Source organism: Myotis brandtii, unplaced genomic scaffold (assembly GCF_000412655.1).
Source record: "Myotis brandtii unplaced genomic scaffold, ASM41265v1 scaffold410, whole genome shotgun sequence".
Taxonomy (NCBI): Eukaryota; Metazoa; Chordata; class Mammalia; order Chiroptera; family Vespertilionidae; genus Myotis; species Myotis brandtii.
This window is the reverse complement of record NW_005365764.1, coordinates 2,295,154-2,320,675: the sequence shown is the minus strand read 5'-3', so window position 1 is coordinate 2,320,675 and position 25,522 is coordinate 2,295,154. Positions and strand designations below refer to the sequence as shown.

Below are 25,522 nucleotides of genomic sequence, written 5' to 3'. Positions count from 1 at the left end.
ATTTCACTTAGTATAATGCTGTCCAGTTCCATCCATGCTGTTGCAAATGGTAAGAACTCCTTCTTTTTTACCACAGCATAGTATTCCATTGTGTAGATGTACCACAGTTTTTTAATCCACTCATCTACTGATGGGCACGCAAGGTCATTTTAAATACTAACCTGCAGACTCGGTTATGTCGGAGGGAGTTTGCAGAAGAATAGTAAACTGAGAAGATCCCACAATGGGTTCCCAACTAGCTTTATTTTCATTTCCAATATTATCAGCAATGATACAGGAGCAATTCAGGCAAATATATCACCTTAAATATATCGGAGAAAAAACTCACTGTCAAGCATGTCTCACTCCAGCAAATGAACATAAACACAGAGAACAAAGTCAGCAGCATTAAATTAAAGTGTCTTTGCCACACTCCTTTCAGAAAGTCTCCCCCTCGGTGTACGTATTTCATTTTACTTATTGTATAAGTTCAAAATTTCATTCATTGCCCAGAGGCTACATTTAAAAAAATTCATGTTTAGTTCTATTAAATAATTTCACCCCCAAAGCACAAACTTCCTTGGAACTGTGGGACACTGATTCCCTGGCTGTGAGGTGACACCAGCCAGGCCTGCAGGACACGCAGCAAGCCCTCCTACCACTTGCCCTTTGGCGAAGCCCATCCCTTTGTTCCACACAGCAGTGCAGACTGCAGTGGGACCTGGAGGGGACGCCCCTGCGTGGCCACCCACGTGTGCAGAGGCCATGAACTCACATCCGATGCCAGAGAGCACGTGGACTCAAAAGGGCAGGACGAGCCCCGCCTCTTGCTGGAAGAGGGGCTGCTTTCTTTCTAGCATGTTCTTTGACCTGCGCTGCAAAGGCTTGTCCCCAAAGGTGGCTTGCCCAGACAGCTAACACACTGGAGACAGGAACCGGCCCCCACTTTAACCACTAACAGCGGAAAACACGTCTCAAAGTTAACAGGAGGAGGCCATGTGTGTCGGTGGGAGGCTCTGGGGATGGGGAGTGCACAGGTGGGGCCCAGGGTTCCCACACTGTCCCTGGCCAGCTGCAGCGTCACCGCACAGACTCAGCCCAGAGGATGCTCAGCCAGGGGCAGGTGGGCCAAGCTGGGGGGGGGGGGGGGGGCATGTCTCTTAAGGGGCACAATAGGGATGCAATCAAGCCGGTGGGGTGACTCTCAGACCCCGTGGGCCCCACAGAGTGAGGTCTAATGGAGGGCCCTGCTCTGCCCCGACTCCACCTTCTCCAGCTGTCGTCCTGAAAGGGGCCCACGCCCCCCGGCCTGCCACCAAGGCCCCTTCCTGCCACCATCTTCCCTTCTACTACATCCTTTAACACTCTGGACCAAACCATCTCTCACTCATAATAAAACCAGACTACGCAGGCCAAGGACCGAAACTAGAACAAGGTTGACAATGAAGAGCAGGGAGGCCCGCCCCTCCAACAGCACAGGCGTCAGGAGGGGCACAGCCCTCCACACACAAGCTCCCCTAAGCTACTCTCACCACTGCCATCAAATCGCCTCTGCAGCATCCTCCTCCCTCGTGGCACAGGCCCACCTCACCCAAAACCCAGGGCATGCGCACCGAGCCCCACCGTCAACACGTGTCTGAGAGGCTCGGCGCACGGACAAAGCACGAAAGCTGAAGGACCGACTGACACAAGCACAGTCCTTCTGGGACAGAACCACGCCAATGCGATCTGGGAAGAAAATCCCAGCGTCCCTAGAGTGGCCTTTTCTGCGGGTGTGCTGGGCGCAAGGAGCACAGGTGTGCAGGGCCGGCATCAGTGTTGGCGGAGGAGGGTGTGAGGGCTCCAGGCAGGCATGCGGTGAGGCTGGGAGCCAGGACCTTACCCAGCACCCAATGATGCTCAGTCAAGTGACTCTGACAAAGCAGAGAGGACTCGACTTGATTCCTCGGTGTCACACTGTCTTCGTTTAAAAAGTCTCCTCTAGGGGGTGAGCCGGAAAATCTCCCGCAGCAGCAGGCGAAGGAGGGGGAAAGCGACTAGTGTTGAAGGGCTCCAAACAGTGAGACACTGGTGCTTTCATTCTCATGGCGGCGGCCAGACAGGAGCAGCCCTGGAGGCGCCCCGTCGGCTGGCAGCGCCGCCCTTCTCCACACAGGCTCTGGCTCCGGCTCCGGGCTGCCCACTATCTGCTGGGCTGCAGGTACTGGTGCATGAACATGTTGAGTTCACTGTCCATCCAACCACCTTTATTCCTGCAGAGAAATGATTTGCAGCGGTGATAGGTGATAATAATAGGTAATACTAGCATTATATGCCAAGCAGTTCTTGGCACAAACCCCTCCAAAAGCCCTTCTTACACACGAGGAAAGTGAGACTTTCCAAGCTGCAAGCTGTGTCTGCTTCACCCTGGGACCACGGGCCAGGCCCTGAACTGGTGGGAACTCTGCTTCCCTGCCTGTCCGTCTCAGGTTCATCCTGTCCCCAGTGGCTGACCAGCAGCAGACACTCCCCACATGCACCCTGCTAGTTCCCCGGGGATGAGTGTGTCCCTGGAAAATGGCTGCCCCGGGGGTGGGCGGGGAGGGCACATGGACACAGTCAGGGGAGGGGAAGTCCACTTCCCTGGGTTGGGGCCCGTGCCAATGACGCAGCTCCTGGGTGCTGCCCCCAGGGGCGGGGGCAGGAAGCACAAGGTCCCCGTGAGCTGATGCTATCTCGGGCTGAGCGGCCAGGGACTCGTGCCGAGCACACACATTCAGCTCTGTGGCTGCATCATGAAACCTGACTATTTTATAGACGGAAACAGTGAGGCACAGGAAAGCTCAGTGATTGGCCGGAACACGAGTGCCTGGACCAGAACCCAGGACCCCTGGCTCCTCAGATCAATATCCTCTCCAGCTGTTTCGATAGACCCTGTGCAGATCTGGGTTCCTATCTGGTTTCTGCCAGTTACCTGCTACCTAACCCGCTTCCCTGTGGGTAAATGCTGGCTTCCCCCCTTTCCTGAGCTCAGAGAGAAACGGACTAAAATGCATGCGGGGGCCTAGCCCAGTGTCCCCAGCACACAGTGGACAGTCAAGGACAGAAAAGGCTGCTGAAGGCTGAGCAGAGCAGCTCAGGTCAAGTGCCCGAGACGCTGCAGTTGAGAAGGTGCCAGTGAGCTGTAACCCTACGGCCCCACATCGCCTGGTTCCTCTGCTGCCACCACAGCCGTGACTGCCAGTGCCGGGGGACAGTGTTGGCACCACACCTGGTCTTCACGGGAAAAGCTAAACCCCCGCCAGGAGCTGTGCGCTCGTGACACACCACAGCCCACACCGCCCAGGCCTCCTCACCTGAGCAGCTTTGCCTTGCTCTGAAGTGAAACAAGAACCTCGATTTTCTGGTTCATAGCAGCAATCTCCTGCTCCAGGTTCTCCCGGGTGACATCCACTTGCTGGCACAGATGAGCAAAAGTCCCAGACAGTTCCCTGGGGAGGAGAGAGTCGGGATCAACCGGGCGAAGTGGCTGTTTTAGAGAACAAAGGTGGTGACTAAATCCGACCAACCCAGGGTCGGGCAGCCGCCAGGCCTGTCGCCTGCTGGCAGCTCTGCCCTGCACCAGTCCTGGTTCGGTAGAACCCTCCTACCCCATGCTGAGACCATGCACGTCACAACCAGCACACACTCACTATCACCACCGTGTCAGAACCAGGAGTGCAGGGCATCATATCGTGAGACTAGGATTGAGATCTTGGCTCTGCTGCTAATCAGCCCAGTGACCGGGGACAAGTGACTACTCTTCAAATCTCCATTTTGAAAAGGCAAATGCCAAGAAAAATGCCTGCCTCTAAAGGCTGGAGGAGCAAACGCCGAGCAAAGGGCCTGCCACACGGCAGCTGGCATGCACCCCACCACCAGACCCAGCGATCCACTCCCACCCGACCAGAGTTGTGCCAGGAAGGATGAGCTTGTGCCTCAGAACTTCAAAGCTGCATCCAAACTACAAGCCTTTGAGGCAACCTTTAAAGTAACGTCCCTCATCTGCCCAGTCCTCCTTCCTTAGGGAACCAGACTCTCAGGTGGTCCCAGGCCAGGACACAGGTGTCCCTGGAGATGCCACTCCCCATCCCCGGCTGCAAGGTAGCACCGCACAGCTGAAGGTCAGGGCCGGACGGTGCTCAAGACCCAATGGTTTCCAGGTTAGAAGGGGACCCAGAGGGAAGCCTGAACCGCGGGAGCTGGCGCTGGCTCAGGGCTGCCGGCCACTCACTGCTGGACTTGGTGGCTGCAGTTGGAGCCGGTGTAGCTGATGATGAGCTGCAGCTTCTCGCTGGCGTACTCCACAAACTGGCGCTTGAAGGCCCTCTCCTTGGCCTTAGTGGTCCAGGTCAGACGCTCGTAGACATAGAGGAGGCCATAGAGTCCAAAGGACAGGGCGATGAGCCGCCAGCCCACCGCCTTCCACACCTGCAGAGGCACAACTGTCAGCTGAGGCTCCCACCGTCCATCCTCAGCCCGTCCCTGCCAGGACTTTCCCAAGAGCCCGTCAAGGAGCCTTCGTGCCTCGACTCAAAACACCTCTTTCAACGTCTCCTTTAATCCCACTGAGGCCAAAAGAGCAGGGACCGGCTACAGTTTAAAATAAGGGTCCTAGCCAGTTTGGCTCAGTAATTGGCCCATGGACTGAAGGGTCCCGGGTTCGATTCTGGTCAAGGGCATGTACCTAGGTTGCAGGCTCGATCCCCAGCCCTGGTCAGGGCGTGTGTGGAAGGCAACCAATCGATGTTTCTCTCTCACATCCATGTTTCATTCTCTCTGTCTCTCCCCCTCCTTTCTACTTTCTCTAAAAATCAATGGGAAAATATCCTCAAGTGAGGATTAACCAAAAATAAAAATAAGGGTGGGAAAATATCCTCAAGTGAGGATTAACCAAAAATAAAAAATAAGGGAAACTTGGTGTTTGCACACGATTTATGCGAAACAGTGGGTAGGGGTACAGGTCCAGGCACACGGAATTTTTTTTTTTTAAATCCTCACCTGAGAACTTGCTTATAGAGGAAGGGAGAAAGAGAAATACCAGTATGAGAGAGAAACTGGTTGCCTTCCGTACGTGCCCTGACCTGGGATTGAACCCACAACCTAGGTATGTACCTTGACTAGGAGAACTGGCAACCTTTTGGTACACAGGACGAGCTAAACCAGCTGAGCCATTCAGCCGGGCAGCACACAGAATTCTTGAGGATCAACGTGCTGATGACACTGACAAGTCACATTCCACGCATCGTTCCCCAGCAGATGGCTCCTTTTTGTCCTGTTTGTAGCACTTTGCTTCAAGGCAGTGTGGCTACATTCAAAGAGCACTGGACTTGGAGCCGGAAATCGAGGCTCCAGGGCTGCCTGCCATCCTGGCTGTGTTTCTGTGCACTTGTTTCCCCCCAAAACCAGCATAACGGTCTTCACCAGTTCACAGGTTGTTTGGGTCAAACGAGATGTTGTAAAAGGGTTACATAGCCATCAAGGGTCAGGGTCTCAGTGAATGACCCTCTGCCAGGTCACCTCTGCGGAAGAACCAGAACATGTGCCTCTGCGGACCGGGAGGGAGAGGGGCCTCGGGGGCCTCACCCTGGTCTTACAGGCTGAGAAGGCAATTTTGTTAGTTACATTCAGCCACCGTTTCTACAAATCAAATGTCCGTAATAGAGCGAACTCGCCCACGTCATCAAGAACATTCAAGGCAGCCCTGGCCGGGTAGCTCAGTTGGTTGCAGCATCATTCCCATACACCAAGGCTGTGGGTTTGATCCCAATCAGGGCACATACAAGAATCAACCAATGAATACATAAGAAAGTGGAACGAATCAACGTTTCTCTCCCACGCATGCACTCTTAAAATCAACAAAGAAAACAAAAAAAAGAAAGAAAGAAAAGAAAGAGCCGTGGCCAGTGTGACTCATTTGGTTGAGTGTTGTCCTGAAAGGTTGCTGGTTCGATTCCCGGTCAGGGCACATGGCCGAGTTGTGGGCTCGATCCTCAGTAGGGGCCATGCAGGAGGCAGCCAATCCAAGTTTCCCTATCATATCAATGTTTTTTTTCTCTCTTTCTCCCTCTCCCTTACTCTGTCTCTAAAAAAATCAATAAAAAATGTAAGCTTAAAAAAAGAAAAAAATTCAAGGTATAAGTTATCTTGGCTGCAGTGTCTCTTGGATCAGGAAGTACAGGAGACCCCGCTTATCAAGAAGGCAGCCTGCAGCCCTAGCTGGTTTGGCTCAGTGGATAGAGCGTCGGCCTGTGGACTGAAGGGTCCCCGGTTCGATTCCAGTCAAGGGCACATGCCCGGGTTGCAGGCTCAATCCCCAGTAGGGGGTGTGCAGGAGGCAGCCAATCAATGATTCCCTCTCATCATTGATGTTTCTCTCTCTCTCTCTCCCTCTCACTTCCTCTCTGAAATCAATAAAAAAAATTTTAAAAAGAAGGCAGCCTGCAATCTCAGGCCTTAGGGTAGAAAGCAAAGGGCCATAAAACCAAGAGATGGAGAGACAAGGTCGGTTTTCTTGCCTACAAATGAGACACTCCTGGAACCCACCTCTCTAGAACCCAGGCCTGTCAATTTCTCAGGTCACTTCCCTACCCACCACGCAACCATGCCCAACAGGGGAAGAGCACAGTCTTAGAGTCAGACGGGGCCAGAGCTCAAAGCCTGGCAAGGTAGTCACAGACTTTCCTATCTGTCAAATGGGACTGGAGCTACCCTAAATGCCAGCTGAGTGAGACAAACAGGTCAGTAAGTATATATGCTAAAGGGCTGAGGCTGCACACTGGCACAGATCAGTGAAGAGAACACTCAGTCTCTGACGGAGGTGAACAAGCCGTGCCACACAGGGACCACCAGGACTGTGCCCCTCAGTCAGCCACCTGTCCTCCCACCTCCCACCCCTCCCGAGCAGGGCGTGTCACTGACCACTCCTCCAACAACCAGGATGCCCATGGAGGTCCTGGACGTCAGGGAGGCCAGGCCAGTGACCATGGAAACCATGAGTTCTTCTTGGGCGAGGGAGCCCTGAGGCAGAGGGGGCATGCTGGGGTTGGCTGGCGTCAGAGGGATGGGACGCTGAACCTGAAGAGAGAAACAAGGAGAGGGCTAAGAAAAATGGGGCTCATTCAATGAAACCTTCAGTGACCCTCAAAGCTAGGGGTCCTGAAACAAGGACAGGGGTGGCTTTTCAATTTCCAAAAGGCCAACAGGGGGAAGTGAGCTTCACAAGTTGCAAAGAGGATTTGAGCTTCATAGCAGACCTGCTAGCCCAAAGGTGAGCACTGTGGGATACCCCGAAATGTGAGCAGTGGCCACCTTGGAAGGCTTCAGCATCCCAAAGCGTGGCACATGTACCAAGAGTAGCACGTGCAACAATTAAAGTACAATACAGAGAGGTCGTGTAAAAATCTCAGTTTTAAAACGGAATATGGAGCCCCGGCCGGTGGCTCAGGTGGTTGGAGCATCATCCCTTACATCAAAAGGCTGCAGGTTTGGTTCCCGGTCAGGGTGCATACAGAAGGCAAGCCATTGATGTTTCCTTCTCACATCGATGTTTCTCTCTCTCTCCCTTCCCCTTTCTCTAAAATTAATAAACATATCCTTGGGTGAGGAAAAATATTTTTAATGGCATATGGAGAGATATTTTATGTCATTTAGATTTAAGTTATGTATTATTATAATGGTTATTTAAAACTATTTATTTTAATATAATTTAATAGCAGTAATGGTTACTTTAATATGCATTAGAAAAAAAATGCAGCCCTAGCTGGTTTGGCTCAGAGGATAGAGCGTCAGCCTGTGGACTAAAGTGTCCCGGGTTTGATTCTGGTCAAGGGCACATGCCTGGGTTGTGGGCTTGATCCCCAGTAGGGGGCCTGCAGGAGGCAGCTGATCAATGAATCTCTCTCATCATTGATGTTTCTATCTCTCCCTCTCCCTTCCTCTGTGAAATCAATAAAAATATATTAAAAGAAAGAAAAGAAAAAAATACAGCTAGCATTTGCAACTTCACAAACATCAGTGCTCAGGATACGGCCAGCGTGGATGTGGGAGCACCGGGACCCTGGGCCTCCCGCACGCCCAGGTAAGGGGCTGTGCTTGCCTGGTCATTGTAGCCCATCAAGGCCCGGCGGCTGTTCTTGGGGCCCAGGAACCTGTTCACCAGCATGGTCCACCCGAGAGAGAAATGGAACTCGATGTCCTCCTGAAAGTCAGCACACAGCTTGTCACAGTTCAGGTCGTAGCTGAGGGAGAAGCACTGCCGAGGGACCAGCATGTCAATCTGACTCCGCACGGACGCAGGGAGGAGGGGTTTCAAGCCGTCTGTCAGGAAGAGAACGGGGAGAGCACCTCAGCTCTGCGGGCCGCACCAGGGCCGAGGCTTGGAACGGGAGCCCGCAGCTATGGCCAAGGACGCTGATGGTTCTGCCCAGAACCAGGCCCGATGAGTGGGCTGTGGGACCAGGGGTGCCACACTCGGGCGGGCAGGCCAGCTCTCCCAGGGGGCAGGTCTGGGCTCCACCCCTGCTAACATTATGCCTCACGTGGACTAAGGGGCAGGCCCCGCAGCCGGTGACGGTCCCGTGTGGTAACACAAGACGGCTCCGGAGGCTGCGTGTGGAGTGAACTCATGACATCACCCAGAACCTGAAGGCATCGAGTTGACTCATCATCAAAGGTGACAGATAGGAAAGGTGGTCTCTGCGGGCTGGCCTCCGAGCCGCGTTCCCTGCACTCACCGATCATCTCCTGCTGCATGGTCTGCAGGGAGCCGGTGATGGCCGTGGAGCAGCGGTCGGACATGTTTCGGCCCAGTCCTTCCTCTATGTGGCGGTGCAGTTCCTGCAACCAGACGAGAGGTTGAGGGAAGAAGCACCCCAGTCAGGACTTCCTTCTGGGGGCCAAAGGACAAGGAGATGGAGGCTGTCAGCCCGTGCCCCCGGGAGCTGACATGGGCGAGCTGAGTGAGGCCTGGTCCCGTCTCCCCAGCTGAGGGGTCCTGACAGACCAGCAGGGACTGAATCACGGCTGCTTGGCGATGCCATCCCGTAGCCAAAAGGATCGAGGGGTGCTTAATGCGAGCACTGCTGCTAATGACTCACATTCTTATAAACCTTGAGGACGACGGGAGAAGGGTGGAAATCCATCTGGTACTCGTCCACCAGCACAGAGAGGCGCCTGATCTCCTCGGCCATCGCCGTGGACACCTATAGAAGGAAACGTCAGGGACCGAGAAAGAACGCGTCAAAATGTGCACTGGGAGAGCGTCTAAAGAGAGTCTCCGGTTCCATATCCTTATCCCCCACCACGCCAGCCGTCTCCTCTGCTCGTCATGGAATTAAAGCTTTTGAGGGAGAAGGGACGTGAGAGGTTGGCTGACTGGATGCTCATCTAAGATCTGGAGGAGGTGCCCTGCCCAGTGGACCCGGCAAGGCACTGCGTGCGGGAACCAGGGCCACAGGCTCCTCCTACAGGCTGAGGAGGCCCTCGGTGAGGAGGTCTGCTTTCCCACTTCTCCACCCTGGACTCTGCTCTGAATCCGACCCGTTTCTCACCTGCCTTTCGACTTCCTCTGTAATCTGCTTAATCCGCAGTTTGTAGTCTTGCGCCAAGAGCTCCAACTGTTTGTCAATAAATGTCAGCCGCTCCTGCCGCTCCTCGCGCATTTCCAAGCAGTAAACCCTGAGAGAGAGGGCTGGTTACACCACTAAGCAGAGGAGCCAGAGGGGCTGCCGGAAAGCCTGTGTGGGCCCAGCTGTGGTCCTGGCCGCAGTGAGGCCCGGGGGCCTTGGCAGTGTCACTCACACACGCAGGTATGTGCTCATCCCCTTCCCACGTACGAGGGAGAGATGGCCCAACCACTCACTCTCAGGTCTTCCATTAGGAAGATGTGGTGGTGACAGTGGGGGAGGTGCCTGCAAGGGGTTTGGAACAAGTGCTGCCAAGTAACAGAGGGAAAAAATGCTCAACCCCACTCCTCGGCGATACTCTCCACCAAGAAGCCTGGCAAAGCTCACCCAGTCCCAAGCAGTGTGAGGGCCAGGAAACAGGAGTTCCAGCACATATGCTGGTGGGACTAGGAATGGGCTTAGATGTTTCAGAAAGCAACCAAGTCAAACTGGGTAAAACTGAAAATGCACGTACTGAAAATGAACGGTCCTACCTCCCAGAATTATTCCCAGAAAGGAGCGCGTCAATGTGACTGGGGGGCCTGTAAATGGTGTCCACTGCAGCATGGTTTGCAACAGCAAAAAAATAAAATCTAAAAAGCAGTCAATGGGCCCCTAGCTGGTTTGGCTCAGTGGATAGAGCATCGGCCTGCGGCCAATGAAGGGTCCTGGTTTCGATTCAGTCTAGGGCACGTACCTCAGTTGCAGGCTCGATCCCTGGCCCTGGTTGGGGCCCCTTTTAGGAGGCAACCAATCAATGTTTCTCTCTCTCTCTTTCCTCCTTCTCCCTTCCACACTCTAAAATAAAATAAAAAATAAAAATAAAAAAAAGGAAAAATATCCTCTGGTGAGGATTGACAAAAAAAAAAAAAAAAAAGCAGTCAATGGGAAATGAGGTATTCTCAATCCACATGGCGTACTCTCTAGCAGTTAACAGTCACAGCTCCTAACACATGTACCCACAGATGGAGGCAAAGGAGAGGTGAGTGAAAGACTGCACAGGAACCCAGAATGACGCTGTGGCTGTACGTTCAGGGCACACCCAAAGCAACACTACATGTTCCTCAGAGTTTACGCAAACAGTTCTTCTTACATGGACGATAGGGCTACACACCGGATCATGGTCATGGTCGCCTTGGAGGGGTGAGCAGAGTGACACTGGGTCAAGGGGCTGAAGAATCAAAGGCACTTCCATTTTTTCTGTGTTTTAACTTAAAAATAATATAAAGAAAACACTGACTATCCATTCTGTGTGGTGGTAGCAAGGTGCTTTAATCTTTGTGCCTTCCTGTATTTAAACATCTCTCCAAAAAAAGGTTATTTTTAAAATGTGTTCTGCTTCAGGCTCTGTGAATGGCTGTAGTGCCCGGGGCAGCTCTGGGCCAGGCCTCCAGCATGAGCTGGTGAGGGTGGCATTTCAGGGCGCCATGCTGCACAGGCCGGGTGGGACAGACCCCCAATGGTCCCCTCACCAGGCTGTTCCGTGTACATCTAGTGAGGCCTGGCGGCTGGGGAAGGACACAGGCATGGGAACCCAGAGACGGCTCTGCTGGCAGGGCTCTGCCCCTGGGCCCATCGTCCCAGGCAGGGGGTGAGGCGGTCACTTCCCAGCATCCCCTCTTCACCCAGGCCTGCCCGAGGTCCCGGGTCCTTACCGCTGCTCCTGAGCCGCGATGTGCAGAGAGTCCATGATGAGGCGAACTGCTTCCGCAATCTGCTTGGCCCGGACCGTGTGCTGCTCGAATTTGGTCTTCACTGCAGACTGGGAGATGCACTCCTGGAACAGACAAGAGGTGCTGAGGAGGCACGTGGGCCACCAGCCAGGGCCAGGCTCTGGTTTCACTGCCAGGGACATGGCCGGTGACAGCTGGGAAGCCCAGAAGCACCAGAGACCAGAATCAAAGGACTCACCTCAAACCTCCTCTCGAAGTTCTGAAACTCAAGCATCCTCACTTGAAAGCCCTCTGCAAGAGCGCCCCCTAGGAGAACTGCATGTTAGTCTGGAAATAACTGCACAGGGAGGAAAGTGAAAACCCACAAAGCCACCCCAATGCGACACTTGGCTAAACACTGGGGGGAGCAAAGAGCTGCTCACCCAGGCTCTTCTCACCACATCCTTCTCAGAACTATTTTCTGTCGGCTGACAGCATGAGGCCAAACCTCTCAAACATTAGGGAAAAGAGGAAGTTGGTCTCACTGTCACCTCCTTCGGGCATGCCCTGGGCCTTCTGGATCCTGGCGTTGAGCGCCTCCTTGGCGGACACAAAGAAGATGCGGTCCCCAGCCTGGCCTCGATCCACCACGCCCAGCTCATCCACCAGGAAGCTGGTGCAACGCTCCATGTGCTGCCGCCGCACCTGGAGCCCAAGCAGAGGGGTGTCTGTGACCAGGGGGGGCAGGCGAACCATCTCCCACCATTTCTGCTCTCTAGTCACCAAGCCCCCCAGAAGCAATATGGCCATGGGAGTTTCCTAGGGGATGGCCTGCCAAAGGCATTTTATGCATATATAAGCAGAAATGCTAACACATGCCTCAAGCCGCCTCTGGTGAGGGCCTAACCAGTGTCTCACTTTCGTGCCCCAGAATGAAAGGAACTGGAGTTGAGAAACCTCCATCTGGGCTCTATGCTGACAAGCCGAGTCCTCCAAGGCCTATTTATGAAATGACTGGGCACCATATACAATCCTGTCTAGCTCTGAAGTCTAGGGTTCTACTACTAGAACTTACAAATGCCAACAGCCCCTTGGGCCACCTGCCACATGCTTTCTCAGTGTTGAGAGATTTCATCCCTGCAGTAATTCCATTACATCCACCTCACAGGTGAGGAATTTGCCAAAGTCACACTGCCCAATGTCAGCCTGCGGACTGCACACTTTTTATCCCTTATTACCAATCTGTGACTCCTGTTTCTTTCATCTCACACGTGAACCAATTCTTCTTCTCCCACTTTTAAGCCTCCTTCCTGAATATCTTCCAGAGCTGAGCGGTTCTATGATGATTAGTCCTTTATGAACCAAAGTGAGCACAGGCCCCAGACAAGGGTGCAGCTGATGTGCTGGGGACGCCCTGCAGACCTGGATGAAAGCCTCTAAGAGTGGAGGGTCTGGGAAAGTGACTGGCAGGTGAAGAGGGTGTTTAAAGCCGGCAGAAGACCTCACAGTGACCCGAGGGAACACTTGGGAAATCTTTGGTGATGAAATTCCTTCAGGAAAGGCGTGAACCTGATGCAGCCTGGGAGTGCACGAAGGGGCCCCGGGTACCCATGTGGGGTGGCAGTCCCCAAACTGCTGAATAAAGAGGCACCAACCTCCTCCATGTACTCGGGCTCTGAGGCGGACGCATCCCAGCGGTTGTTCAGAATGAAGATGTTGGGGCGGGACAGGCGCTCGCTCACCTTGTGGAAGAATTGCTTTTCCTGCATGAGAGGGAAAGACCTCAGTGGAGGAGGGGCCCAGCCAGCCAAGGCCCTGGGAGCGTGGGAAAGGCGGAGGAGGGGTTACCGTCTGCATCAGGGTAGACTCCGAGTTGGCCACCAGCACAAACACATCAGCGTCCAGGCAAAACTTGTCAATCCAGCTGTCCAGCTCTGTGGTGACATCGATGCCGGGGCTAGAGGTGACAGGGTTAAACCGATATCAGGCACACAGACCATGGGTCCTGTTCTTCCTGCTGTGGCAGACCTGAGGCAGCCAAGCAAGGGAAGGAGACGGCGATAAGAGGGGAGAAAAATGTCATCCCTTCCTGAAGGGACTTTTACTTTTCATTTCAGAACATTCCAGGTAATCCGAACATGTGTTTCCTGCCGTGTGCATCTATCACTGTTACAAAAACATAATGACTTATAATTTTACTCTGGAGATAAACAATTAAGGTGAAGTGCTGCCCTGGCCACGTAGCTCACTTGGTTAGAGCGTCACCACAATACACCAGGGTTGCGGGTTCAATCGCCGGTCAGGGCACATATAAGATCAAACCAATGAATGTATAAATAAGTGGAACAACAAATTGACGTTTCTCTCTCTCTCTCTCAAATTAATAATTTATAAAAAAAGGTGAAGTGTTATATTCATGAGAGTCCAATAAGCACTATAGTACGGTATTTCTTGGTATAGTTGCAGCCTGCCCACAAAGCAGGAGCAAAGTGCTCCTTCAGCAGAAATAAAGTACAACACGGACCCCACCTGCACACACACATACTAACACTGGGCTGAGGCTTTGGCCACCCCTCCCATCCCTCCTCACAGGCCACCACTGGCACATCTTCAGGGCACTGATGCCAATGGGTACCGTAACCAGACCCCGGAGGAAATCCAAGAGGCAGGGGGATTTGGTAGAGCCAATACATAAGCAGAGCAAGGACAGGGCCCAGGGGACATTGGCTTGATGATCCAGAAATGGGACTCCCGGCCCTCTCGGCTTGGACCTCCTAGGGGGGCACCTTCCCTCTTACCTGTCCATCAGCACGAGGTCATCCTTCAGCAGCGGGCACTTGGAGTTGGGCCACATCACACTCACCAGGCTGCCGGCGTGCAGCTGCTCATCCTGGTGGAGGGCATGCGCCAGCTGGTTCACAGTCTGATGGGTGGAGGGGAGGGACGTTCAGGGCCGAGGACCAGCCCCAGCCAGACTCCTGTGCTGCCTGGCATGGCACAGTGGCCTGAGACTGCTGGCCACTTGCTTCCCCTTTCCTTTCATTTCACACATAAAAAGTCAAGAGTTGCCCTAGCCGGTTTGGCTCAGTGGATAGAGCGTCGGCCTGTGGACTGAAGGGTCCCAGGTTCGATTCTGGTCAAGGGCATGTACCTTGGTTGCGGGCACATCCCCAGTGGGGAGTGTGCAGGAGGCAGCTGATCGATGTTTCTCTCTCATTGATGTTTCTAACTCTCTATCCCTCTCCCTTCCTCTCTATAAAAAAATCAGTAAAATATATGTTTAAAAAAAAAAGTCAAGAGCTGGGGGTTGCCAGGAGAACCAACTGTTCTTCACTCCCCTCTCAGCTTCTCCCTCAGACACTGCGCTAAAGCTGGTGGTGCTCTGTAGTAAGTCTTTATGAACCAAAATGAGCATCTGGCCCCACACAAGAATGCAACTGGCTCTCAGAGAAATTAAATGTACAAGCTCCTAGCTGGTATGTCAGAACCCCAGAGCAAATGCAGAAATCGCTCTCTGGCAACTTCCCCGAGAAGAACAAGGCATGTACTCTCTTCAGGTCAAGAGAAAAGCCAGATGGCCTGCTGGGTAACAGGCAAGGAACTGCAGACTCCTCATTCCTGGTGCTCCCGGCTCCAGCCCGCCCCGAAACAGCTCTCCTCCTCAACAGCCAGGGAGCAGGGCTGCCACACCCCACCACCAGGGCACCACCCTCTCTGTAGGGAGCCGTTACTCCTGTCTTGCTAGTTGGTCTCAGCCCCGATTCAACCTCCAGAATGCCCAGGGCTGCGGCCCTGCCCCAGCCCCACACAGCACCGCACCTTGATGCTCCTCTTCTCCTCGGAGCCCTCCGTGAGGAGGAAGGCCTCGTGGCCGTCTGTGCCTTCCACCCGCAGGAAGCAATTGGTGGTGTGGCCGATCCCAGAGGGCAGAACTTTGTCCCACAGCATGGCATTGATCACGGTGCTCTTCCCATTGCTCGTCCTGTGGGAAGGAAACACTGGCGGTCAGTGAGGCCCCGGCATCTGCATTTTGGGCTTTCACACTGAAGTGACCAGCCTGCAAGTCCGAGGCCTTGTTCTCTGCAGTGGCAGCAGTGCCCACCAGGCAGAGCGGGCACTCCGAGTTCATGGAAATGGACGGACAGGCGCCTGGCCTGTGCCTGTGAGGTGCTCCTGGCCCATCACTGCAAACCCACATGCAAGGCGCTCACACGGTGTGGAGTCAGCACGATGCCGCTCACCTGTCCTTGAACAGGCCTGCCCCGACCGCAAGCCTCTCAGCATCACTGAGGGAGACCACCTAAGGAGACCCACCCTTCCACTTGAAACCACTAACACCCTCAGTCTCAGTGACCTCAGCTAATGGCCCCAATCCAATGTCCCTGGTTTCCACAAAAGGCCGAGTTTGCTGCTCTTCTCCCACTGTGCTCCTCCTCACACATGAAGCCCCACCACGTCTGCCCCGCCGGTAACTGCTGCTACAGGGCAGCCTGCTGCAGCATTCTTGCCTACTGTGCCCCCAGGACCTTGGGGTGCTCAGCCTGTGGTCCTGCACAAAGTGTCTCCCTCACCCCACCCCTCCCTCCCAGCCCAGAAGGAAAAAGGTGTGAGGGCTTCGAGAACTCACCGGCCAAAAAAAGCCACTTTCATGTGCCGCCGGGCCAGCACCTCACTGATGCCCCGCACTTTGGACAAGTAACCTTTGACGTCCAGAACCTGTTCTTCTGTCGTAACGGGGTCCAGTTCTGCATTCCTGTAGGTGTCTGGAGGCGGGGAGTGGAAATGGGTCAGCACCTGCTCTAAGGAGTTCCACGGTCACGTCTGGAAGGAACAGAGGCCACCGAGGCGGCTCCTGCTGCCGGGCTGAGGTCCCGATTCCCTACTGTGGCCGCAGTGACGAACACGGCTCCCGGGGGCAGGACTACCGGGTTCCAGTGCAGGCAAGGACGTGCTGGGCTCACCTCTTCCTGGCTTTGTGACCTCAAGCAAGTGGACCTTTCTGGGTCTTCGTTTCCTCACCCTTAAAGTGCAGATAACAGTCCTACCTCCTGTGACTACTGCAAGGATTAAATGAATTAAAGCACAAAAAGTGCTAAAAATGGTGGCTAGTGCATGATGGATACTCAAATATTAACTGTCATCATTTACTTTTATGTTTAGTACTTAACCAATACTTACAAAGTTCTCACTACATGCCAGGCACAGATCTGACCACTTTTCAAAGCTACATTTGAAAGAGACAGCCAGTAGGCCGACAAACTCTCCGTCCTAAGGCAGTAACTCTCCCTTCCCCAGCCAGGGCAATCCCAACACATCTCAAGTTCTCCAGCTCTTTCCCTTCCAATCCACCAACAGGAGAGGCCTCATCTTTTCACACACAAAAAAGGAAGACCACTCCTGATGCCATCTTATAAAAACCTCATTAAGCACGTGTTTGCCCACAGCACCACCTCAGTGAGTGACTCAGAGGGTTATAGACTGGGCTCTGGGAGGACAGTGGCCTGGTCTGCCCATCCCTGCATGCCCACTGCCAGGCACACCAGAGAGACTGCTAAATAAGCAGGTCGTGAACAGGAATCATTTCAACAACCAACCTTATAACTTTAAAATTCAGATGTTTAACAAATATTTAGGAAATACTTTCTCTTGCATCAGGCCCCATGCTAAGGGCAGGGCACAGACAGTCCCCTCTCAGCCTCAGTCCGCTTGGGCTGCTGTCACACAGTACCGACTGGGTGCCTCACACACAACAGAAATGTATTGATCAGGGTGCCAGCTGGTGGGTGAGGGCCCTCTTCCAGTTCCGACTTCTTGTATCCCTACCTGGTGGAAGGGGCTAGAGCTTTGTGGGGGTCTCTTTTATAAGAGTACAAATCTCATCCATGAGGGCTCCACCCTCCTCATGACCCAGGGTGGAAGGGGCTAGAGCTTTGTGGGGGTCTCTTTTATTTATAAGAGCACAAATCTCATTCATGAGGGCTTCACCCTCCTCATGACCCAATCACCTCCCAAGGCCCCACCTCCTAACACCATCACATGGGCCTTAGGAGTCCAACATGTGAATTTGAGGGAACACAAACATTCAGACCATAGTACTGGACATATGTCCTTTCTTTTAATAGCAGCCTGACATGTAAACCAAGCAGAAGCCAAGCCACTCTAGTGGAAAACAGCGTGGAGAGAAGCGTGTCCCTGGAGCATTTCCACCGAACCTCTAGGGTTCCACAGACTAGAGTCTGAAAACCCTGGTCTCGCCTGAGCCCTGCTTTCATAAGTGAGGAGACCAAGGGCAGATAAGACTCAGCAGCGACTGCATCTTTACTGACAATCCCAGGGCCTGGCGCCAGGATGTGCCTTCTAGAGAGGGAGCCTGAGAAAGTCAGCGGCTGGAGGGGGCACTCAGACTGAGCAGGACCCTGGGAACCAGCCCTTCTCTGCTGAGCCTACAGGTCGGGCTCTGATCAGTAACTCATGAAAAAGGTGCCAGTGATGCAAGTTTCCTATTCATAGTCCTGTTGTCTAAAAATATCAGAGAACACTGTGGTCAGAAACAAACACCACCAGAAAGAGCCCCGTATTAATGGCAGCAGAACCGGGCCACGGAAAACACCTGGGTAAAGCCCCCGTGTGTCACTTACACAGTATCACGCAACTCACCCCTCAACCTGCTTGTGTTTCAGACGGGGATTAGATCCGCCTACCCCTCGTGATTAGATGAAGTCGTATACGGGGAATTCTTAAATGGCAGGTCCCTTGTGTTCCTGGCCGATCTCCCTGGGACCCACCTCCACACCCTTCCGAGCAGAGCGTTGCTGGAGGCGACAACGCATCTGGGCCTGAGCCCCCCAGGAGCAGGGCTGTTCCTGCCCACCCCCAGACCCTGCCACCTAAATATCCGAACCGACAGGAGCGGGCCTGGCTCAGCAGGTGCCGGTCTCACCTTCAAGGAAGGTGGCACTCTCTTGGATGTAGGCCCCCAGCTGCTCAAAAATGCCATTGATCTTCTTCTTGGCAGTGACAAAGTGCTTGAGTGGAGAAGCATTCACCTCAGCCATGTGTCTCTTATCCTTCTTGACTGTGACAACGGAGTTGCATCGAGGGAAGAACAGGGACATCGCGCTGTAAGAGAAGAGACTGTCAGGAGCCTGGGACACCCAGCTGGGCGTTATTCCGGTGTACAGCAGGGGCTGCAGGGGAGCGGGGACCAGCTGAGGGTCCATCGAGAACACGGGCTCCAGGACCAGAGCAGAGCCGGGAAGTAGGAGCCACATCTCAAGAGTAAGCCAGGACCTCTAGGGACACTAGGGCCAGGCTCCCTGTCACAGAGCCTGGGCACTCAGACCCTGGAGTCAGGGCCCGAATTCAGGCCTCGCACTGGCCGTTCCTCGCCTGTTGAACAGTGACAGGCCTGCCTTCCCCACCTCAGAGAGACGAGGAGGAATCGAGAGGCAGAAAAATATTACAGAAATCCACCTATTTCCTACACACCACCCACCTGAGAAACAGCACTGAATACTGAAAGCAGCGAAAGCAAAGTGACACTCATGGTCAGTGACTCCCACCACTCTCCCCTGCTGTCCGGGTCCCGACGGCCCTAATTTCTAACAGATTTTGGTTTTGGGGTCGGGGGCAAAGAAGCAGGATGATCCTCAAGGGAGACGTCTCCCTCATTATCAATGTGTGCACAGTAGAAAATGGGGAAACTAAAGGCAAAAATATCCAGAGGAGCTAAGTAGTAACTGACACGCTCAGTGGCCAAAAGTAACCGCACAGGAAGATCTGATGATAAATTCCTAACTGGGTAGGTCATGGAGGTCAGTCACACCTCAGGCCTATAACCTCCTCAGTAAAAAGTTAATCTTTGCCTTGACCTTCTGTTCTTGGGTACCTGGGTACTTCTGAAGTATCAAAGCAATGCTCTTTTTCAGACCCCTCAGAGGCATAACCACCTCATGGGAGCACATATCGTATTATCTCTATGCCACCTCTACTACTGTAAATGCTAAATGTTAACTACTGTGTGCACACCGATGTAAAAGAAGCATGCATCTCTCCATTTCCCTTTTTATCCAGAGGTTTCCCAGCTCTGCTTTCCCTGCCTCCTAGTCTGCTACCAATGGATTTCATGTCATCATCCTAATGTTCCCTCCTTTGACTCCCAATGCACAAAAGGAACTGCAAAACGGCCATGCCCACAGCATATTCTCAATCCGAGTTTCCTCGGTCCTGCTTCTGGGCACGTCCTTGGTTTGGCTCTAATAAACTCCTGTAAATATTTCTACCGGGGCTGGAAGTTCGTACTCGGACACCACCTCCCTGTGATAAGCAGTTAACAGTTACCAACCCGGCCTGTTCCTGTGTGGGAGGCTCTCCTGCTCTCACTCACCCACACACACACCTTCAGAGCCTCGTTTTTCCAGATAGCAATAACATGTGAGGGGTCTCGAGACCTCACTCCTAAGCCCTAGAGACACGTGGCTAAAGTCAAAAGGGCAGACAGACCGAAGAAGATCCCACATGCGGTTGGGGATCTCTGCTCCCAAAAGCAGCCTGTTCCTCAGAGACCCCACTACACACAGAGCTACGCCACCAGCAGAGCCCTGGGATCCTGGGAAGTCAAAGGGGAAAAGGCCCCTCCATGGAAGAGTCGGCGTGTGCTGCAGCCGTGTGGGTGTGCCTGGCTCTACCCTCCCCAACACCCAGCACATTCCTGCCCGCCACTCCCTGTCTAGCAGGCCTAATCAGAGCCATCAGCCCGCTCATCGGCCAAGCAATCACTCTACCTGAGAAAGGAGAAGGCATTGCTCATGAGTAAGCATGTATGAGAAACCGCCAAAGGGTGTCAAAGTTCCCGAGAAACAAAGTATCTAGAAAAAGTAGATTCTGCACAACTGGAAACTGGCTCTTAGGAACTAACCATCCCAAAGAATGGGCAGAAAGACAGACAGACCCACAGGGAAACTGCAACCAACATGTTTTGCCTAGAGCCACAGATTACTTTGCATTGTTCATGATTTCTGGGGAGACAGAAGTGACTTGTATGTCCATTTCTTTCTTTTTTTTTAATATTTTATTCATTTTTCACAGAGAAGAAGGGAGAGGGATAGAGAGTTAGAAACATTGATGAGAGAGAAACATCAATCAGCTGCCTCCTGCACGCGCCCCACTGGGGGTGTACCCGCAACCAAGGTACATGCCCCCGACCGGAATTGAACCCGGAACCCCTCAGTCCGCAGGCTGACGCTCTATCCACTGAGCCAAACCGGTCAGGGCTTGTATGTCCATTTCTACCTTCCTCCTCAGTAAAACACCACACTGCGGGAGAGTTTCTTAGCATGGAGGCCACGTGTCAAGGGCTTAATAAGAGACAGAAGCCCAGCCAGTGTTGCTCAGGGTTTGAGCATCAACCTATGAACCAGGAGGTCATGGTTCAATTCCCGGTCAGGGCACATGCTGGGGTTGTGGGCTCGATCCCAAATGAGAGGCATGCAGGGGGCAGCCGATCAATGATTCTCTTTCATCATTGATGTTTCTGTCTCTCTCCCCCTCTCCCTTTTTCCCTGGAATCAATAAGAAAATATATATACATGTATTTTTTAAAAGCTTCTAGTCAAACACCCTTGGAAAAAAATAAGAGAGACAGCAGTGCTCTGAGAGGACACTGGGCCCAGCTGGTTTGGCTCAGTGGATAAAGCATCGGCTTGCAAGCTGAAGGGCCCCAGGTTCGATTCCGGTCAAGGGCACATGTCCAGGTTGAGGGCTTGATCCCCAATGGGGGGCGTGCAGGAGGCAGCCGATCAATGATTCTCTCTCATCATTGGTGTATCTCTCTCTCTCTCTCCCTTCCTCTCTGAAATCAATAAAAATATATTTTTAAAAAAGGGGGGGGGGGGAGACACTGGGAAGAAAATACCACTGGCTCCTCCAAAGCAGAAAAGGAGAGAGCACTGAATCGGCCTTACTGTGGCCCAGCAGTTAAGACTGTTAAGAGAAATAGGAATGCAAGAAGTAAAAGAGGAAAACCACTGAAAGGAGAAGAAAAGGGATACTGACACGGGCGTGATGTAGCGTGTAGATGACAGATTCTGGAACGACACACAGCTGGGTTCAAACCGTGCTCAGTCTATTACTGAGCTACATAAACTTGAGCAAGTTATTATCCTCAAAGCCTTGGATTCGTCACATGTACAACAAGCGTGATACCCACAGACTAAGAAGACTAGGCATGGCAATACAAGCTCAATGGTAGCTTTGTATGTTATATAACAACCACAAACTCTACCAGCAAGATCACAACAACCAGCCCTCAGGGAAGGGCAGAGGCAACCCCACAACACCCACAGCCCCCCCACCTGCTGCCATGAGGATGGAGTAGGCAGGTCTGCTCAGCCCCAGAAGTGACTTGCTTCCAGGCAGCAAGTTCCCTGAGATCCATTTATTTATTTTTTAATATTTTTATTGATTTCCGAGAGGAAGAGAAAGGGAGAGAGATAGAAACATCAATGATGAGAGAATCATTGATCGACTGCCTCCAGCACACCTCCTACTGGGGATGGAGCCCGCAACCTGGGCATGTGCCCTTGACCGGAATCGAACCAGGGACCTCTCAGTCCACAGGCTGACGCTCTATCCACTGAGCCAAACTGGCTAGGGCCACGTGGCTTTTAGAAGCAAGTGCGTTAAAGTTCTGGTCACTGTTTGAAAGGCCAAAGGACATGAAACCAAAGGCGTTAGTGTCCAGTACGTGCAAGATTCAAAGGCATGCACGCTAGTAAAAGGTTAGTGTTTCTTTGGCGTTACAAGCTCTACTGGGACTTCAGCTTGTCCAGGAACTGGCTGCTTTCACCAGTCCCCAACTTGCAGCTGCACGCCCACGCCCCACGTGGCTCACGTGGAACCTCCAACCCCTCCACACGCTGATGTCTCTGGCTCTGCTGATCCCCAAGCCAAGATTCCCTGTTTGTGTGGCACATGCTGCTTTCAGCCTGGAATGCTCTTTCCTTTTACACCCATTTGACTCCTACTGACCTTCCAGACCCAACTCTAGTGTCACCCCCTCCACGAAGCTCCCCTGGTGTCTCCACGGAGGACATACAATCTTACCTGACATTTTGTTTTTTCACCTTACTGTCTCCCTGTCTAGTCTATGAGCTTCCAGAAAGCCAGTCTCTGACACAGAGCAGTGACCTATTTCCATTTCTACTTCCTCCTCCACAACCGTGAGAAACATGGTTTGAATGAGAGACTGCCTCTTCCAAGGGCAGTATCTTCTTACCCTTCCATCCCTGGAAAACCCACATCTACTTTTTTCTTAAAAAGCAGCTTTTGACTAAGCATCTGTGTCTTAGTCTTTGGAGCTCAGTGAGGCAGGAGTGGAACGATCCTTTCAGATTCCAGGACTTAATCCTCCCAAAGAGCCAGCTACACACGCATAGGCACACAAATGGACCAAAGCTGCAAAATACACGCACACAAGCCAAGATAGGGCCCCTACTATCTTGGGCTTCGCCTGCTGGCTTCCTAGCCTTCCAGGGCGGTGGGAGGCGCTGGGTTCCTGTCCCTCTGGAAAGCCCTGATAGTCCCTACTGCACCGCAGGGCTCACTGCAGGCAGGGGGGCCATCCCCGGGCATAGCTACCCACTATGCTTATAGATGTGGCTGCTGCAAAGTACTCCTGAGGTCGTAGCTTCAGATAGTTTACGAGAGCACTTCCCAAGCGTGGTCCACAGCACACTAGTGCACCCCCTGTTCCACTACATCAGCGGTTCTCAACCTGTGGGTCGCGACCCCTTTGGCGGTCGAACGACCCTTTCACAGGGGTCTTCTAAGACCATCCTGCATATCAGATATTTACATGACGATTCATAACAGTAGCAACATTACAGCTATGAAGTAGCAACGAAAATAATTTTACGGTTGGGTCACAACATGAGGAACTGTATTTAAAGGGCCAGAAGGTTGAGAACCACTGCACTACGTGCTTCAGACCCTCCACTGGAGCACATGAGCACAGCAAAGACTTTGGGCAGCAAGGGCTGCTGTAAAGACACTAGTTTAACTGTACTTAATGCAGCCTTTCACAAGCTAGTCTGAAGAAACCCTTCCTCTATGTAACAGTTTTTAAAGTCCCGAGGATCACTCTTTGGGAAAAATCTCATTCATCCTGATAGTCTCCCACTCCCACCCCAAAGAACGGCTAGGGGAACAATATTAACAGACTGTTACTGCCCTGGCCAGGTAGTTCAGTTGGTTGGAGCGTCACCCCGTACACCGAAAGGTCTCGGGTTCAATTCCCAGTTAGGAAACATACCCAGGTTGTAGGTTCGACCCCCTGTCGGGTGCGTACAGGAGGCAACCGATTGATTTTTCTCTCTCCTCTCTCTCAAATCAATAAGACACAGACACACACACACACACAAAGACTGTTATTAATATTAACCTAAGACCAGAACCAAACCGAATTCCAAACTGAAACTATTAGCACTCCACGGTAATAGAAAGCTTTGCCTCAACCTAGGCCATTAGTAGAGAAGTATTAGGTGTCTTGGGTGTAGGGAGAGCAGTAGCAAAATTCACTGCAGGGTTATGTCTGGATCCCAGCACAGTCCCTGGATCCACACCACTCCTTACCCAGATTTATGTAGAGCAACTCCTAGCAGGGAAAATAAAATGGATCCACGGGTCGTCTGCTGGCACAACTGAAAACAGAGGAGAAGCTGAGAGATTGAAACAGAAGAGAAGAAGTGGCAAAGGGAGCAGAGCTGACTCTGAGAAGCGTGTGGTAAGGAGCCAATCTCTGCCGGGCAGAGGGCGGGAGGGCGGAGCCAGCACAGCAGAGAACACGCAAGGAAGACTAATTCCTCGGAGAGCCCAGAGAGCCCAGCTACTTCCTGTCAACCTCTAAACAGGTTCTCTCCACAACCAGTGAAACCCTCCGTGGGAACAGAAAGGATAGTTTTTCAGCCCCGGTTGGGGAACACCAGCTCCGTGCACAGATGACCCCACTCCAAGAGACGTGCCACCGGATGGCTAACGGAGCACAGCCCTTCCCCTCGACCGGACTCAGGGCACCACAAGTCACAGCCACCACTTACTTTTCAGATGGTGAAAGACCTTCACAGGGTGGGCATCACGGGCATGGCCGGGCCAAAAAGACCAAAGGTATGTCAGGTCTCCTGGGTCCTGTCTCCGATGGAAGCTGGCTACGGGTTGTGTTAACTCCACCAACTCCAACTTTGGAAAGAAAAAGGGATATGTCAACAGACAGCAAACAAACAAACAAACAAAAACCTGGTAGGCAAAGCATGTCTAATAGGGTATAGAGCTCAACAAACTCATCCCTGGGGGAAGCTGACTCACCGAGGGAAGCTTGCTTACTCACTGGGGTACGGGGTGACAGGGGAAGGGCCCCAAGGAAAAACACAACAGCAGGTGTGGGGCCAATCCTGGGTGTGTACAAACACACACTCGGCGTGTGCTGGCCCGACGGTCAGCCAGGTGCTGGGGAGAAGGGGGGGTGCGGGTAGAGGCACATCGGAGTGGGGAGAGGAGCGGAGGACCCAGCTCGGGGAGTGGAACTGAGGGTGAGAGATGGGAGGGCAGGGATGAGGAGCAGAGCGGGACTCCCTGAAAACCTGTGTGTGCCAGATGCTGTAAAATGTCCTCAATGCTCAACCCTGCGGTGCAGAGGCTCAGGACACTTAAAACACGTGTAGATGCTGGCGGAGCGGCCACGCTGAGGACGGAGATGCCCCCCTCCCTTCCGCTCCCGAGCTCACTTGTCTTCAATTATGTGAGAAGGGCCATCACCGGAGCCCTTTCCGGGAGGAGGGAGCGAGAGAAGATAGAGAAATGGAAGAAACAGGGCAACGAAGGATTGCAGGAGAGGAGGGTGGGCAGGTTTGGGCTCCGTGCACCCAAACGGCTCATTATTCGGCATTTTCTGTGTGCCTTCTTGTAAAAAAACAGTCCCTGCCCTCCAGGGGCTTAGCGTGGGGGTTACAGTCAAACGAATAAACAGACACCCGTGTGCGAGGGTAAGAGGTGCCCAGGGGAGGCAGGGAGGGCGCTCCGCGTGCTGAGCGAATGTCGGCCGAGACAAAGGGCTGCAAACAAGGAGGAGGCCGGGCAGCGGGGAGAAATGTGGCCGGGAAGCCCGGGCAGGCGGGGGCGACGAGGAGTGTCGGGGGACCCCACCCCGAGTCCCGC

At 53.1% G+C, this 25,522-nt stretch overlaps 1 protein-coding gene and 1 long non-coding RNA gene across 4 annotated transcripts in view; one reads left to right on the top strand and one right to left on the bottom strand.

Annotated features, from left to right (window-relative positions):
- Positions 1-224: 224 nt before the first annotated feature.
- Positions 225-24,498, bottom strand: MFN2 (mitofusin 2). 3 transcript variants are annotated; one of them, XM_014545499.1, is made up of 19 exons: positions 24,409-24,498; positions 23,945-24,012; positions 18,255-18,433; positions 15,942-16,077; positions 15,134-15,296; positions 14,113-14,237; positions 13,163-13,271; positions 12,970-13,077; positions 11,860-12,019; positions 11,574-11,641; positions 11,318-11,439; positions 9,549-9,675; positions 9,096-9,200; positions 8,733-8,835; positions 8,096-8,316; positions 6,919-7,074; positions 4,232-4,428; positions 3,315-3,449; positions 225-2,231 (listed from the first exon to the last, which is right to left on the bottom strand). In XM_014545499.1, the coding sequence occupies exons 3-19, from the start codon at positions 18,427-18,429 to the stop codon at positions 2,162-2,164; spliced, it is 2,280 nt and encodes a 759-aa protein (XP_014400985.1). In that variant the 5' UTR covers positions 18,430-18,433; positions 23,945-24,012; positions 24,409-24,498; the 3' UTR covers positions 225-2,161. The 3 variants fall into 3 exon arrangements, with proteins under 3 accessions (XP_014400985.1, XP_014400984.1, XP_014400986.1); XM_014545498.1 differs by lacking the exon at positions 23,945-24,012; XM_014545500.1 differs by lacking the exon at positions 23,945-24,012 and having other exon boundaries at positions 11,866-12,019.
- An 18-nt stretch (positions 24,499-24,516) lies between these two features.
- LOC106727346 overlaps positions 24,517-25,522 on the top strand; it is a 1,810-nt gene continuing 804 nt past the window's right edge. The window contains exon 1 of the long non-coding RNA XR_001363522.1: positions 24,517-24,607. This is a non-coding gene — a long non-coding RNA (uncharacterized LOC106727346). The remainder of the gene's footprint in view (positions 24,608-25,522) is intronic.

Coding starts and splice junctions, on each gene's coding strand:
- MFN2 (XM_014545499.1), bottom strand. CDS start 18,429: ATGTCCCTGTTCTTCCCTCGATGCAACTCCGTTGTCACAGTCAAGAAG. Junction 11,642..11,859: donor CATGCCCGAAGGAGGTGACA/GTGAGACCAACT, acceptor CAGTTCTCCTAG/GGGGCGCTCTTGCAGAGGGC. Junction 11,440..11,573: donor ACTTCGAGAGGAGGTTTGAG/GTGAGTCCTTTG, acceptor TGTCTGTTCCAG/GAGTGCATCTCCCAGTCTGC.